Source organism: Cervus canadensis, chromosome 3, assembly GCF_019320065.1.
Source record: "Cervus canadensis isolate Bull #8, Minnesota chromosome 3, ASM1932006v1, whole genome shotgun sequence".
In the NCBI taxonomy this organism is placed as follows: Eukaryota; Metazoa; Chordata; class Mammalia; order Artiodactyla; family Cervidae; genus Cervus; species Cervus canadensis.
The window spans coordinates 96,924,085-96,940,026 of record NC_057388.1 but is presented as its reverse complement, the minus strand read 5'-3'; the positions used below and the strand labels follow the sequence as shown (position 1 = coordinate 96,940,026).

Here is a 15,942-nt window from a genome sequence, read left to right as displayed (position 1 = left end):
ATTGCTATTTGTGATTTGTCTGTGTTAGGCATCATCTATTGACTTGTATACAGTTGTCCCTCTTAATCCCAGGTTTCCCCTTCTGTGGTTTCAGTTGCCCTCAGTCAGCTGTGGTTTGAAAAAATAAATAGTGCACTGTTCTGAGTCATGTCATAAAATCTTGTGCCATCCTGCCTTCATCCTTCTAGGATATGAATCTTTCCTTTGCCCAGCCTGTCACTTAGTAGCCCACTTGGTTGGTTATCAGATTGGCTGTCAGGGTATCAGAGTGCTTATGTTCTTGAAACCCTTATTTTACCGAGTCATGGCCGCAAAGCACAAGAGTAGTGATGCTGGCAAGTTCCTCCTTAGTGGGTGGTTATAGGCGAGGAAACAGTATTTGTGAGGAATTGACAGGACAAAGAAACTTAGATTTGGGGTGTCCAGCTACTGAAGACTCGAAACGGCGTTTGGGCTTGGGGCAGTAAATTAAAGAAGTCACGAGGTTTGTTCACATGGGCTTCCTGAGTTCCCTGTCTTTGGTGATAAGGGTGTCCTTCTCCAGAGGGAGGGAGAGTATCTTTCACATAAGAGATTTATTTCCTGCTTGCAGGGAGACTGGGTGGGGGTGTGTGTCAAAGTGTCCCACTTGAGTTGACTTTCTTAAGTAACTTTAATTCAACAGAGAGCCAGTTGATCAGTCATGTTTTGACTCTTTTCAACCCTGAGGACTGTAGCCCGCCAGGCTCCTCCGTCCATGGGATTCTCCAGGCAAGAATACTGGAGTGGGTTGCCATTCCCTTCTCCAGGGGATCTTCCTGACCCAGGGATTGAACCCAGGTCTCCTGCGTTGCAGGCAGGTTCTTTACTGTCTGAACCACCAACATGCTATTGAGGCACAACTTGGGGTGACCTACCCTGGGCCCCAGCTGCACCCTGGCTGGGAGGAGCAGAAGTGCTTGGCTGATCAGGTCTGGCAGAGGTGAACATTCTGATTATCTCACCTGACAGTACCCCAACACAGGTTAACGAGGAATGCCTTGTTACCACAGGTGGGCGGGGAGTCCAGGTGCCCCACTTAGCCTTCTCTGACACTACCCTGGGGGTGTTGCTTTGGTGTAACTGCATGAGGGAAGAAGTCTAGGCATGGTGGCCTGCGGCCACATTTTTTTTCTGGGATGTTTGACTGGGTTAGAGTGATCCTATCTGAAAGTCTTTCTGGCTAGCCTGCCCCCTTCCTGTTCCTTTGGCTAGAGAGAGCAGGCTTTGGAAATTTTTTCTTTTTTTTTGTCTGCATATCTTGCTGGATTCTGCAGCACTGCATCTAGAATATATGAAGCAGAAGAAAACCCATAGGACACACCCTTGCCTTGTTCCTCAGACCTGGAGGTCCTTAGACAGTCTATCTTCTCTGTACCTTTCGGAGCCTTCTAATTTTTATTGTATATATATTGTTCAGGGTTTTTACTTTTTCTTCTTGATAAGTAAAACTACTTCTACTCTATCCTTCCAGAAGCAGAAGTCAAAGTAATATTTTAAAACTGTTAATCTAGGAATTTCCCTGGAGGTCCAGTGGCTAAGACTCTTCACTCCTAATGCTGAGAATATGGGTTTGATCCCTGGTTGGGGAACTAAGATGCCGCATGCCACACAGTGAGGCAAAAAAAAAAAAAAAGAAAAAAAAAAAAGAATCAAATAATGTCACTCCCCTGCTTCAAATTTCCCAAAGGGCTTCCCAGTGTGTTTAGAATAAAATCCAACTTTCTTATTGGCCCATCAGCTCTCACATGGCTTGGCCCTTGCCTCCACCTGACACACCTCATATGACCTCTCCCCACCCTTCCCATGTTCCAGCCACACTGGCCTCCTTTCTGTTTCTTGAATGTGTTGAGCCTTTTCAGACCATAAGACAATATCATGCAGTGGTTGTAAACACAACCACTGTGTCAAATGACCTGCTAAGACTGACTGTGTGACCTTCGGCAAATGACTTAGCTTCTTTGTGCCTCCCTTTCCTCATGTGTAACATGAGAATAAGAACACTGCTGTAGGGTTACTAAGAAAATTAAACGGGCTAATACAGGTAAAGTATCTAATTGTGTTCTACAGTCAAAACAATGGCAAGAACTCAATAGATACACTAGCTATTGTGATGATGTCACTCCCCAATGTCACACCCTTGCTCTCACATCCAGGTTCCTGCTGCCTAGAATACCCTTCCAGCAGCTTCTTTTTGCAAAACCAGTCCATTAAAAAATCTTTCACACCTCAGCTCAAATGCTATCTCCTCTCAAATGAGAGAGGTCTTCCCTGACCATCTATCTAAAATAATCTCTCTTCATTTCTCTAAAGCCTAGCTTTCTATATTGTACTCTTTGTAATCTGCAATATCTTGCTAACTTATTACTTGTTTACTGTTTGCCTCCTTACATCTGGACATAAGCTTCATGAGGGCAGGCCCTTGTCTCTCATCTATTGCCCTATCCTCGAACCCAGAACAGGATGGCACATAATCTGTTCTGTTGCTCAGTCATATCTGACTCTTTGTGACCCCATGGACTGCAGCATGCCAGGCTTCCCTGTCCATTACCAACTTACGGAGCCTGCTCAAACTCATGTCCATCGAATCAGTGATGCCATCCAACCATCTCATTCTCTGTCATGCCCTTCTCCTGCCTTCAGTCTTTCTCAGCATCAGGGTCTTTTCCAGTGAGTCAGTTCTTCACATCAGGTGGCCAAAGTATTGGAGTTTCAGCTTCAGCATCAGTTCTTCCAGTGAATATTGAGGACTGATTTCTTCTAGGATAGACTGGTTGGATCTCTTTTCAGTCCAAGGGACTCTCAAGAGTCTTCTCCAACACCACAGTTCAAAAGCATCAATTCTTTGGCACTCAGCTTTCTTTATGGTCCAACTCTCACATCCGTACATGACTACTGGAAAAATCATAGCTTTGACTAGACGGACCTCTGTCAGCATGTCATAGTGAAGTGAAAGTGAAGTCGCTCAGTCGTGTCCAACTCTTTGCGACCCCGTGGACTGTAGCCTACCAGGCTCCTTCGTCCATGGAACTCCAGGCAAGAATACTGGAGTGGGTTACCATTTCCTTCTCCAGGGGATCTTCCCAACCCAGGGATTGAAGCCGGGTCTCCCACATTGGAGGCAGACGCTTTAACCTCTGAGCCACCAGGGAAGCCCCAGCACATAATAGACCCTCAAAAAATACTTACTGAATGGATGAAAGAATTCGGGTCTTTTACAAGTACGTACTTACTACAAACAATGCTACAATAGACATGATTGTAATTAAATTTTGATTTGTATCCTTAAATTATTTTTTTAGGATGAACTGAGAGTTCTGAGATTATTGGGTCAAAGGACAAGCATACTCCCATTCAGACAGATTGCGCCAATTTAGAGTCTTGCCAGTGTCATACAGGCATGCTGACCTTCTGCACCTTTGATTTGGGGCTCTAGGAGAAAAAAATAGCAAGTCTGAAAATAACCTCTCCTTCCTATACTTCCACACACTAAAGAAATATCTAAGATCCTATTTTATTTTATAGATTAGGACACTGAGAAAGAAATGAAAGTGATAGTCACTCAGTTGTGTGAGTGATAGTCACACGATAGTGACTCTTTGTGACCCAATGGGTTATTACTCGCCAAGGGCTTCTCCGGACAAGAATACTGGAGTGGGTTGCCATGACCTCCTCCAGGGGATTTTCCCTACCCAGGGATTGGAACTCATGTTTCTTACGTCTCCCGCGTAGGCAGGTGGGTTCTTTACCACCAGCGCCACCTAGGACACTGAGACCCTGGGATTAAATAGCTTCCCCAAGGTCACACGTGGTCAAAGGCAGAGATGGGGTCCTGACCCAGGCAGTTTGGATCTCAACTCTGCTCTTAACCATCAAGATGTATTTTTTCTGTATTTGCTTCTCTGTTATTCCTGAGCACCAGGACCTTTGAGAGCTACTGTTCCACCCACTGACCAAAAGACAAGGCACTCGGAGTTGGGGCGAAGAGCAGAATGGAAGCGGGGAGGAAGGGGGAGAAAGAAGAGGGAGGCACCGGTTGGGGCAGGGGCTTCTCTCGCCTTGGTCTGGAGCTCATCTGATGGGACAGGCAGAATCAACGCTGGCGATGCCTTTGGTAGTTTTCAGTTCTGAGCTTCCTGCTTTGGTTTGCCAATCCTGAATTCAGCCTTGGAAGCTAGCTTTGCCCAGGTGAGTCTGGACTCTTGAATGGGTTTGCCAGGTTGAAATGGGTGGTGTGGCCAAGTTCTGCTTCTTAAGAAGCCCAAGTGGTACGTTTCCTCCAGGGCTCTCTACTGCCCTAGGTGCAAAACAGCTGCTTCTTAGCTGATTGTTTGCAAATTGCATTCACCCTTCTTCTCTGTTTCCTCCCAACTAAAGCTAGATTTTCACCCTGTGTTCTCAAAGGCAATGGTTCTTATTTGGTCATACACAAAAATCACCTGAGGGGCTTACTAAAAAGGCAAATTTTGGACAATCTGGGAAATTGAACAGATTGGATATTTGATATTAAGAAATTATTACTGAATTTTTACATGTGACCATAGTATTGTGTGTATAACATATACAGAGAAGAATCCTTATCTTTTGTATCTTTTGAATATTTCGATATGCATGTATTTTGAAAGAAAAATATGATGTATACGATTAGCTTCAAAATAGCCCAGAATGGGTAGGAGAAATGAGCAGGGATTAGAGGATACAAAATTCAACAACTGTTGCTGCTGAGTGGTGTGCACATGGTAGGGCGGGGGCGGGCTTCTTTATACTATTCTCTGTATTTGTGAAGATGCTTTAATTTTTCCATAATAAAGTGTAAAAAAACCAAAAGGTACCCTCCTTATTCCAGGGTACATTTTACAGGCACCCAGTATGGCTGTGGGGGGATCTACTCACCTCACCTGGAGAAAAGACTTTACAAAGGGAACTCAGGTGGCCCCTGCAGAGAAACACAACCTCATTGACTCACCCCTCACGCCTCTGCCAGATAAACGGGAAAGAGCAGTCCTCAGTAAGGAAATGGTACATCCCTACATCGCTCAGCTGGCCCTTGTCAATTCACCTGGGCCGCAGGAAAGCTGAATTTTAGCTGTAGTGTATATATTTAGATGGGTTTGTATAGTCTCCTTTTGAAGTGTTTTGTAAGTTAATTGTTGGTAGGGTAATGAGTGTGATGTGTTCCCCCCCCCCTTTGGTTTTCCAAAACTATTTTTTAATGTTATCTCATTTCTCCAGCGAAAAGAAGTGTTTTAATGCGGTGTAATAGATAACGTGGCTCAGCTGGTAAAGAATCCGCCTACAATGCGGGAGACCTGGGCTCCATCCCCGGGTTGGGAAGATGCCCTGGAGAAGGGAAAGGCTACCCACTCCAGTATTCTGGCCTGGAGAGTTCCATGGACTGTATAGTCCAATGGGGTCACAAAGAGTGGGATACGACTGAGTGACTTTCGCTTCACTTCAATAGCTATTAAAACGCAGGAGGGTTATCTCTAGGGCTCTTCCCAAACCCTCCCCTCACTGGGGGGTAAGTGTCTTCCTTAGAGAAGGAGGTCTGACCCCCGTGGGGCCCCAAGGTCGTGGCCGAGGGCACAGGTGGGGCGGGGGAGGGAGGGGGCGTGTGAGCAGGGCTGGCCGGCGGGGCAGGTTTGTCCTAGCCTCGGACAGGCCGGTGTTGATACAACACAGCCCGCCTCGGGCTCTGCGGGCGCCGAGGGAGGAGAAGCCGCGGGAGGGGCTCGGCGGTCGCTGGGGGGAGTCGCCTGCGGAGTCCGCGGCCGGGCTGGTCTCTTCCGCCCGCCGCTCGCGAACCCTGCCCTCCCCGCCCGGCCAAGGAAGCCGCGGGAGTCCCGCGCCCAGGACCCGCTCGGACAAGGCTGGGGTAGGAAGGGAGGGTGCTCTTGGGTCTGCAGGAAGCTCATGTCTTCTTCTGTGTCTTTTCTATGAAAACTTTGTGTTGCTTGCTAGAACCGGCCGTGTGAAAAATTCATTCATCTGGGTGTCTGCAGGCAAAAATGGAATATTAGAGTCTGCATTCGGGAGGGTCGGAGGAGATTTTTGCCTCTAGTCAGTAAATCCGGAAATGTGTTTTGAGCCTCTTCTTTGGGATTGAGCTAGACGGGTGATGGAGTGAAAAAGAGTTCTGATCTCGTGGGTTTTTCTGGCTAGTGGACAGAACAGACAGGAAGCAAGTAATTGCAGATGATTGTATTTGATTATATTCTAGGAGGGCTTCCCAGGTGGCTCAGTGGTAAAGAATCCACCTGCCTGTGCGGGAGACATAGGTTTGATCCCTAGGTTGGGAAGATCCCCTGGAGAAGGAAATGGCAACTCACTCCAGTTTTCTTTTTTTTTTTTTTTCCACTCCAGTATTCTTGTCTGGGAAACCCCATGGACAGAGGAACCTGGTGGGCTACAGTCTGTGGGGTGGCAGAGTCGGATCTGACTTAGCCACTAAACAACATATTCTGGGAGCATAAAGAAGGGGGCTTAGTTTGCTCTGAGTGTTGGGGATCGGGAGAGGAGTATGGAAGAAGAGGATTCTTACCCAGAGAGGGGGGAATGACAGGACAATGTGGGGTATGGGGAACGCAGGGTGGGGAGGAAAGGGTTGAGTTTCTTAATCTTGGGAAAGCCTGAACAAAGGCCCTAGGGGGTTCTCAGAGAAATTCGGGGAAACAGGAAGGGAGGGTCTAGGCCAGATGATGCACACAGCCCTTCCTTGGCTACGTCAAGGGTTTTAGATTGACCTGTGGGAAAATGGGACAATGGAAGGATTAAAACAAGGGGGATAAACCCAGTGTTTATACATTATAAAATTATAAGGAAACGGGACTCCTTCTGGGATGTGTGGTGGTTCTTCCAAAGGTTGAGATCTGAGGAAGACACTTTGGTTTGGCAGCAGTAGGGCAATCCGGAGGGTCTTGGGTGAGAGTGGGTTCTAGGTGAGTATCCTTTTTCCTTATAGAGGACATACAGATTTATTTCATTCCTGCTGACTGCACAGAGTTCTGTTGTATCAGTTTAATCTTTCCCCCTGTTGATGGATATCTAGGTTAGGTCCATTTATTATAATTAGTAAATACAGTGTTGTCAGAAACATCCTTGTGAGTCTATTTTCCCTTACATCTCCAAGTTTATCTGGGTGAAGAGCAGTGGAAATCTTGTGTCATGGATATGAATAACATAAAGTTTGGTGGATACTGCCAAATTGCTCTCTAAAAAAGCTATACCAAAAAAGTGCTCTACAAATGTACACTTCAAGTATCAAGTGTCTGAAAATGCCTGCTTCCTCACACCTTCTCCAAATGTGAGTTTATTAATCGTATTTTAAAATCTTTTGCCAGTCCGATAGGTGGTGAAAAGTAGTACCTTGTTGCTTATGTTTTTAAATTTAGGAGAGATTCCTGTTGCATTTTTTTCTTCTGTTGGATTTTAATATAACTCAGCGACACATTTGTTACCTCAAATATCTTTGTGTCCCGCAGACCAAGGTTGAGCCAACATGGCGTCCATATTCCGAAGTGAGGAGATGTGTTTGTCACAGCTCTTCCTCCAGGTGGAGGCCGCATACTGCTGTGTAGCTGAGCTTGGAGAGCTTGGATTGGTTCAGTTCAAAGATGTAAGTACTGCATTCATAGGAGACCAGAAGAAGGTGGAGTTTCCACTTCTTGTTGGTGATTAAGATCAGGGAGAAGCGCCCTGGGCTGGAGAAATGGAATTCAGTGGTTCTTGTTCTTCTGGCTAGAATTTGTGATAACATTGGGCAACTGACTTGCAAACATTTCTCCCTTCCTCCTTCTGTGTCACCTCTATAGGAATGTTTTGAAACTCTAATATAATAAAAAAGATGACATTGTATTTTATTTCCTATGTACCTCTTCAAGACATTTGATATATCCAGTGGGCACGTGGATTACCAACTTTATTATGAGGGCAAAAAGCACTGCTTCCTGACCAGTTAGTTTGAGGAAAAAGTATCTTGGGAGTCCACAGTCTCTTGAGGGTGATATTCTCCAGCTAGATTGTATTTTTTCCCCTCCCAGTTTTATTGAGATATAATTGACCTATAACTCTATATAAGTTTAAGGTGTTTGGCATAATGACTTGACTTACATCATACGACTCTTACGATTTACTCTCTTAACAACTTTTGTATATAATATACAGCAGTGTTCATCATATTTATCATGTACATTATATCCCTAGTACTTATTTGTCTAATAATTTAATTATCTAATAATTTATCTCATAATTAGATAAAATTATTTCTCTAATTATCTAATAATAACTTATTTATCTAATAAAAGGCAGTTTGTACCTTTTGACTGTTTTCATCCAATTTCTCTGTTACCTCACCCCCCACCTCTGGTAACCACAAATCTGACCTCTTTTTCTATGAGTTTGTTTGACTTTGAAGTATGATTGACCTACAACACTGTTAGTTCCTGGTACACCACAATACCAGCATATCAGTATTTCTATACATTTCAAATGATCACCATAATAAGTCTGTTTACTGTCTATCACCATAGGACTGTCTTAAGTAAGTCGGGGTATCACTTCCCAGAGGCAGTTGAGATCCTCGCCAAAAGCTTTTGAATTCGATTTATAAAATGAGACTCACTAGGTCCATTCATTTTCTCACTAAGGTCCAGTCAAAACTTAGCCCTTCAGAAAAGGATCATGTCTTTGCAGCCCTAGTTCCAACTCAGGAGCTGACATGGGGTAGTTCCTTAATAACATTTATTGGGCTGAGCTGAGGGGTCACCAGCACAAAAGGATGCTGACTTTTTCTTGAAGACCAGGGTCCATTGCATGGAGCTGTGCTGTTTTCAAGGTCCTATTGTATTCATGACTCCATTGAGGAATTCAAAGCAATTGGGATAGTAAATGCAGCTAAAACTTAAGAAAAGTTTACAGAGGCCAGAGCTTGAGTCATTTGGGGAACTGAGGGTAAGAATATCAAGGTGTGTTTTCACTGGAACTCTCCTGTCTTATGCATGGAAGTATCTAGTCCTAAAATGATTCTAGTAACATTCTGCAGCATTAATAATAATAATAGCCAAAGAGAATGTGTTGGCAGCGGTTGCTACTAATGTGTGCCTTGTGGCTTTCCCCTCCCTCTAGTTAAATGTGAAAGAGAGCCGCTTCCAGAGGAAATTTGTGAATGAAGTCAGAAGGTGTGAATCATTGGAGAGAATCCTGCGTAAGCCAGTTTTCTGCTTGCAGTCTGAATGTGCACTGGCAGGGAGGGAAATGGTTTGCAGGGGTGATGTCCTGCAGTCTGCCCCTATGTGTGATACTGCTACTGTAGGGGGAGGCAGATCCTGGTTGGGGGCAGAGGGGGCTAGAGATGGGGGGCAGGTTCTGTGGCAGGTCCCAGGGCAATTCAGGCAGCTGAGCTGGGAAACGCATCTGTCCTACTTGACCCCATTTCTTAGGTATGAGAAAACACACTCACCTTGGGCTCTCTGGTGGGGTTTCATCCTTCAGGTTTTCTGGAAGATCAGATGCAAGATGAGATTGAGATTCAGGTGCCTGAGAAGTCCCCGCTGACCCCTTTCCCACGGGAAATGATCATCCTGGAGGTAGGTTCTTTCCGACTTTACAGAGGACGATATCGAAGTCTGTCTCCTGGGAACCCTGCAAGCCTCTCATGGTCCTCTACCCCATTGCTGAAGGCGTGGATGTAGGCTTATGTGTTGGTCCACTTTTCAGTGTTATTCCCCCAGGAAAAGCCCCCTGTGCAATTTTTTTAAAGTCACTCTTGTATCTGTTGGTGGCCATGTGTGTTGTTTCCATGTCTTGGCTATTGTAAACAATTCTGCAATGAACAGGAGGATGCCCATTTCTTTTCCAGATATGATTTCCTTTCCTTTGGATAAATAACCAGAAGTAGAGTTGTGGGATCCAGTGGTTTGCTTCTTAATTGTCTGTCTGATGCATTGGGTCCACTCTGGATTGAGGCCTCTTCTCAGATTGGCGTCTGAGGTCAAGTGGGAGAAGGTAGCAGTTCTCTTTAGCTAAGGCCTGTATGGCTGGAGGACCCCTCCCTTTCTTTCCCTTCTCTGTCAATATGCTTTTGTAAAACACTGAGTATCGCTGTGCACAAGACACCTTGGTGAAACATGACCTTGCCTCTAGCAGCTTCTAGAGCAGCCTGTGGGGAGAGGAGAGAGGGTGAGCCAGGGGGAGAGGATGTCAAAAGGTTACTGTTGTTGTTCAGTTGCTAAGTTGTGTCTGACTCTTTGCAACCCCATGGACTGCAGCATGCCAGGCTTCCCTGTCCTTTACTATCTCCCAGAGTTTGCTCAGACTCATGTCCATTGAGTTGGCAATGCCAATCCAATTATCTCATCCTCTGCCACCCTCTTCTTTTGCCTTCAGTCTTTCCTGGCATCCAGGGTCTTTTCCAATGAATTGGCTCTTGGCTTCAGGTAGCCAAAGTATTGAGGCTTTAGCTTCAGCATCAGTCCTTCCAATGAACACCCAGGACTGATCTCCTTTAGGATGGACTGGTTTGATCTCCTTGCAGTCCAAGGGACTCTCAAAAGTCTTTTCCAACACCACAGTTCAAAAGCATCAATTCTTTGGTGCTCAGCTTTCTTTCTGGTCCAGCTCTCATATCTGTACATGACTACTGGAAAAACCGTAGCTTTTGACTGTATGGACCTTTGTTGGCAAAGTGATGTCTCTGCTTTTTAATATGCTGTCTAGATTTGTCACAGCTTTCCTTCCAAGGAGCAGCATCTTTTAATTTCTTGGCTGTAGCCACCATCCACACTGATTTTGGAGCCCAAGAAAAGAAAATCATTCACTGCTTCCACATTTCCCCCCTCTATTTGCCTTGAAGGGACCTTGCCTGATGGGAGCAGATGCCATGACCTTAATTTTTTGAGTGGTGTTGAATTTTACGCCAGGTTTTTCACTCTCTTCCTCTTCACCCTCATCAAGAGGCTCCTTAGTTTCTCTTCACGTTCTGCCATTAAGAGTGGTATTATCTGCATATCTGAGGTTGTTGATATTTCTCTGGGCAATCTTGATTTCAGCTTGTGATTCATCCAGCCTGGCATTTCACATGTTGTCAAAAGGTGGGCAGATCCAAATCCTGGAAGGCCCTGTTGGTTTTTGTTTTTTGTTTTTTTTTAAAAAAGAACTTTTTATCCTCAAAAGAGAAAGGGCTCACTAAGAGAGGTGAGCAGGTATGGAAGAGCTTCATTGATTGAGCCTTATCTCTGGCTGGGTTTTCTCATGTGCTTTTTTGTTTTCATTTAAGATAATTTAAAATTCTTGAAATTGTTGAAGCCACCAGTAGTATAAATCTAGATTCTCTAACAGAAACATGAGACTGGCGAGACTGACAACTCCACTTGAATATATTTTGGATCTTGTCATATTAAAATCTGGATATTTGAGGAGAAGGTTTTAATCCATACAAATAGGATTTCCATAAAATCATCTCCAGTTTCGGTCCTACCACTAGTTTTCTAATACCAGCCTGGTTAGTTACCAGCTCCACTCCTGCTGCCATCCTCCTCACCTTCCTAAATGCCTATAGCTGTTCTTGTAAACTGTGAGCTGGCTTAATGGCTCATGTTTCCACCATAATCTTTTTATATATTCTTTTTCAGATTCTTTTCCCTTATAGGTTATTGTGTGCATGCCCAGTCACTCAGTTGTGTCCGACTCTGTGACCCCATGGACTGTATCACTCTACTTTGTCACTTCCCTGCTTGAGAGTGTTGATGGTTTCCTTCTTGCCTGAGTCAGGGCCATCGTGGCCAGCAAAATCTGCTTTTCTTGGCCCTGTCTTACCTCTCAAGTCCTACAGGCTCCTTGGGCTGGTTCCTTAATTGTATACTACTCTTACACATTGTTGAGGATCCCAAAGAGCTTTATTTATGAGGGTTATATTTATTGATATTTACTGCTGGAGAAGACTCTTGAGAGTCCCTTGGACTGCAAGGAGATCAAACTAGTCAATCCTAAGGGAAATCCACCCTGAATATTCACTGGAAGGACTGGTGCTGAAGCTCTGATACTTTGGCCACCTGATGCGAAAAGCTGACTCATTGGAAAAGACCCTGATGCTAGGAAGGATTGAAGGCAGGAGAAGGGGATGACTCAATGGACATGAGTTTGAGTGAACGCCGGGAAATAGTGAAGGATAGGGAAGGCTGGTGCTGCAGTCAACGGGGTTGCAAAGAGTCAGATACAACTGAGCCACTGAACAACAACTGCATTAGGAACTAAAACTAAAAAGAGTAAAATATTTATTAATTCATTAAAAATAATATCTCCTTATATGTTAATATTTTTAATGAAAAATAATGGTATTTTCTAAGAAAAAACTTTAGCGAAGAGTGATGTTAGCAAATTTATTATGTTTGGCTTAATAGAAGACTGACTTCGTGTGCTTTGAATCTGTTGTGATATGTTCTCATTGAAGTATATAAAGAGAATTTAGTCTTGAAAATAGGTAGTTGGAAAAGGGAGGAGTGTTTTAATAGTCTTTTCAAATAATTGTGGATAATCTTTGATATTACATTAAAATTTGACAAGCATGGGGACTTTTGCTTTTGTTAAACAGGTAACAAGTATTTTTGTTTTCAAATTGACATAAGAGATGCAGGTTCAATCCCTGGGTTGGGAAGATCCCCTGGAAAAGGAAATGGCAACCCATTCCAGTGTTCTTGCTTGGAGAATCCCATGGACAGAGGAGCCTAGCAGGCTACAATCCATGGTGTCACAAAGAGTTGAATGTAACTGAATGTCTGAGCACTAAAATAACCAGTGTCAATTTGGAAACAAATATACTTGTTACCTGTTTAACAAAAGCAAAAATCTCCATGCTGATATGTGACTTGTCTGAATGCTTTGACTTCTCATATAGCTCATTTTCCTTCCCCAGAGTGTTTTCTGGTCCTCCCCATTTGTTAAGGGAACTTCTGAGAGTGTATGACCACGGCTATATTTGTTGTTCAGTTGCTAAGTTATGTCTGACTCTTCACAACCCCATGGACTGCAGCATGCCAGGCTTCCCTGTCCTTCACCATTTCCCAGAGTTTGCTCAAGCTCACGTCCATTGAATTGGTGATGCCATCCAACCATTTAATCCTCTGTCGTCCCCTTCTCCTCCTGCCTTCTATCTTTCCCAGTATCAGAGTCTTTTCCAATGAGTTGGCTCTTCGCATCAGGTGGCTGAAGTACTGGAGTTTCAGCTTCAGCCTCAGTCCTTCCAATGAATATTCAGGGTTGATTTTCTTTAGGATTGACTGGTTTGATCTCCTTGCAGTCCAAGGGACTCTCAAGAGCCTTCACCAGCACCGCAATTTGAAAGCATCAATTCTTTGGTGCTCAGCCTTCTTTATGGTCCATCTCTCACATCCGTACATGACTACTGAAAAAGCCATAGCTTTGACTGTACAGGTGTCTTTGTCAGCAAAGTGATGTCTGTACTTTCAGCTCTCCAGTCTTGTTGAGTTTGACTGAACAGGCCTTTCAGCTTCAAGCTACATTGTGATGCTCTGCATACTTGATATTATTTGTTGTGGTTAATGTACAGTAAATGTCATAGTGCTTTCTGCCTGGCTTACTTTCTTTTTCCTCCTGCAAAGACTGCTCTGGAAAAACTGGAAGGGGAGCTTCAGGAAGCCAATCAGAACTATCAGGCTTTGAAGAGAAACTTCCTAGAACTGACGGAATTCAAACACCTCCTGAAGAAAACCCAGGACTTCTTTGAGGTTGTAATTTGGGGACTGTGTATTCAAGGGTCCTTTTCTCTAGAACCTCAAATTTCTATTTTGACAACTGGTTGGTTTGGATTATGAGTAAATTGTGATGTTTCTGTCATCTGGCTGGGCTTTGGCTGACAAGGGTTAGGGTGGCATGTGGCATTGGTTGAAATGAATGCAAAAATATTAAGGAGCTCATTAATAAAGTACATGGCCCAAATGGCCCAGAGAGAAATGGAAGTCAGAAAAAAGCACAACAGTTAGTTTGAGCAGATTTGGGATTTTGGTAGGAAGAGACCTTGTTTTAAATGCAAAGTTAAATCTTTATTTGAAACAGAAAACTAGATTAGGTCTAAGCATCATGTCTTCTGAATGCTATTTGTAGAAAATTGAGTAATTATATAAAAGCAGACAAAGCCATGCAATGTGGGTGCTTTTAAGATAGTCTAATTACATTTAAATGAAAATAGTGATTCTTTGATTTTCAGACGGAAGCCAACTTGGCAGATGATTTCTTTGTAGAAGACACTTCCGGTCTCCTGGAGTTAAGACCTACGCCTGCGTACATTAGTGGAAAGCTGGGGTTAGTGAAACTGCTGCTGTAAAAGTGATGTGTAGATGGGTCCCTGGTCTGTGTGCTCAGTGCCTGGCGTGTGGTAGATTTCCCTGACTGTTTGAGTGAATGAATGAATAGACAAATAATGACTGACAAGAGGACTATTTCACATGATTATAGGCCTCCATCCAGTAAAAAACCCAAGTCTAACCTGACCTGGTTAGTGGGGTTGTAGGTAGTGTTACCTTTTTGATGGTGAGACTGACATTCTTGAGTCTGAAGAGTGCAATGTTTATATTGTCTCCACGTGGGAAGGATGTAGTGATAACTGTTTAGATGGAGTTTCTTGACTGTCCCTGTCTTTGGAACAGGGCTATGGGATACATGTTTTTTTTTGCCTTGTCTCTGAAATACCGTTTTGATAATAGATTTGGAGTGTGAAGTTTGAAGTGTGATTAGCAATGAGGTAGTTGGGCAGTCATGTCTTCCACAAGTAAAAGTAATAGAGGACGATAATACCCACCAAAATGTGTGATGGTTCAAAATGGTGGGATTTCATTTACTGTTGAAGTAAAATTGAAAGTGAGTTTTGGAATTCTAGTTCTTTATTCAGCAGATACTTAGGGGCCTGCTATTCGAGGCACTAAACATTGAAATTGGAATGGAAAGGAAACTATGTTTTGAAAATTTTCGATCAGAAGATTATGTTACTGGACAACATACACTTATAATAATGGGCCAATGAAAGTAACCATTTTAAAGTTAATGTGGGGACTTCCCTGGTGGCCTAGTGGCTAAGACTCTGTGCTCCCAAAGCAGGGGGCCCCGGGTTCAATCCCTGGTCTGGGAACTAGATCCCACATGCTGCAACTAAGATCTGGTGCAGCCAAATAAATAATTAAATATAAAGGTAATGTGAAAAGTTTGAGTTAGAAACTTATCTAGATACCTAGATGATTGTATAAGTAGAGATGTATATAAGTCAATACATATATTTCAGTCCTAGTACATTATTTGTATAAATGCATAGAGACCATTTTGAGCAGATTAAACACTTGCTTCTTTTAGCTACAATGATATAATGAATGGTCTGTCATATTGTTATTGCAAATAAGGGAATGTATAGTATTGGGATGATTAAGGACATGTGGACATGTCAAAGGAAACAGGAGGTCAGAGGGGAGTTGGGGTGCATTGGGACTGGGATCCAGAGTGCTAAGCAGGGCCATGTCCTTCCTTCCTGCTCAGAGGGCAGTGGGCTTCTACCTTCTGGCTGCTTATCTTCACATCCCATGGGGTCTTCTGCCTGTACCCACTCCTTGTGCCTCAGTAACATCTCTTCTTCTGACTGCTCAGGTTCACAGCCGGTGTGATCAACCGGGAGAGGATGGCTTCCTTTGAGAGGCTGCTGTGGCGAATTTGCCGAGGAAACATCTACGTAAAGTTCAGTGAGATGGACACAGTTCTGGAAGATCCGGTTACAGTGCGTATCTCAGGCTGCAGAAAACATTCTCTTAAGTTTCCAAACCCACCAGAGGGGTTTGCCCTGCCAGGGGGGTTTTGTTCTCTCAAATCCTGAATCTTTAGCTCTATGAAGTTAATATCAATTTTCTTTTTTCCCTCCTTTCTTTTCTTTTT

The 15,942-nt window shown here is 43.8% G+C and overlaps 1 protein-coding gene across 4 annotated transcripts in view; it reads left to right on the top strand.

The window, feature by feature from the left end:
- ATP6V0A4 (ATPase H+ transporting V0 subunit a4) overlaps positions 1-15,942 on the top strand; it is a 67,392-nt gene that overhangs the window by 16,932 nt on the left and 34,518 nt on the right. Inside the window, exons 1-7 of one of the 4 annotated variants that reach the window (XM_043463829.1) lie at positions 4,062-4,206; positions 7,500-7,633; positions 9,142-9,220; positions 9,508-9,602; positions 13,632-13,757; positions 14,237-14,331; positions 15,661-15,787. In XM_043463829.1, coding sequence (XP_043319764.1) covers positions 7,517-7,633; positions 9,142-9,220; positions 9,508-9,602; positions 13,632-13,757; positions 14,237-14,331; positions 15,661-15,787 — 639 coding nt within the window. In that variant the 5' untranslated portion in view covers positions 4,062-4,206; positions 7,500-7,516. Of the gene's footprint in view, positions 1-4,061; positions 4,207-5,722; positions 5,894-7,286; positions 7,322-7,499; positions 7,634-9,141; positions 9,221-9,507; positions 9,603-13,631; positions 13,758-14,236; positions 14,332-15,660; positions 15,788-15,942 lie in introns of those variants that run through there. The other 3 variants (XM_043463828.1, XM_043463831.1, XM_043463830.1) reach the window with 3 other exon arrangements.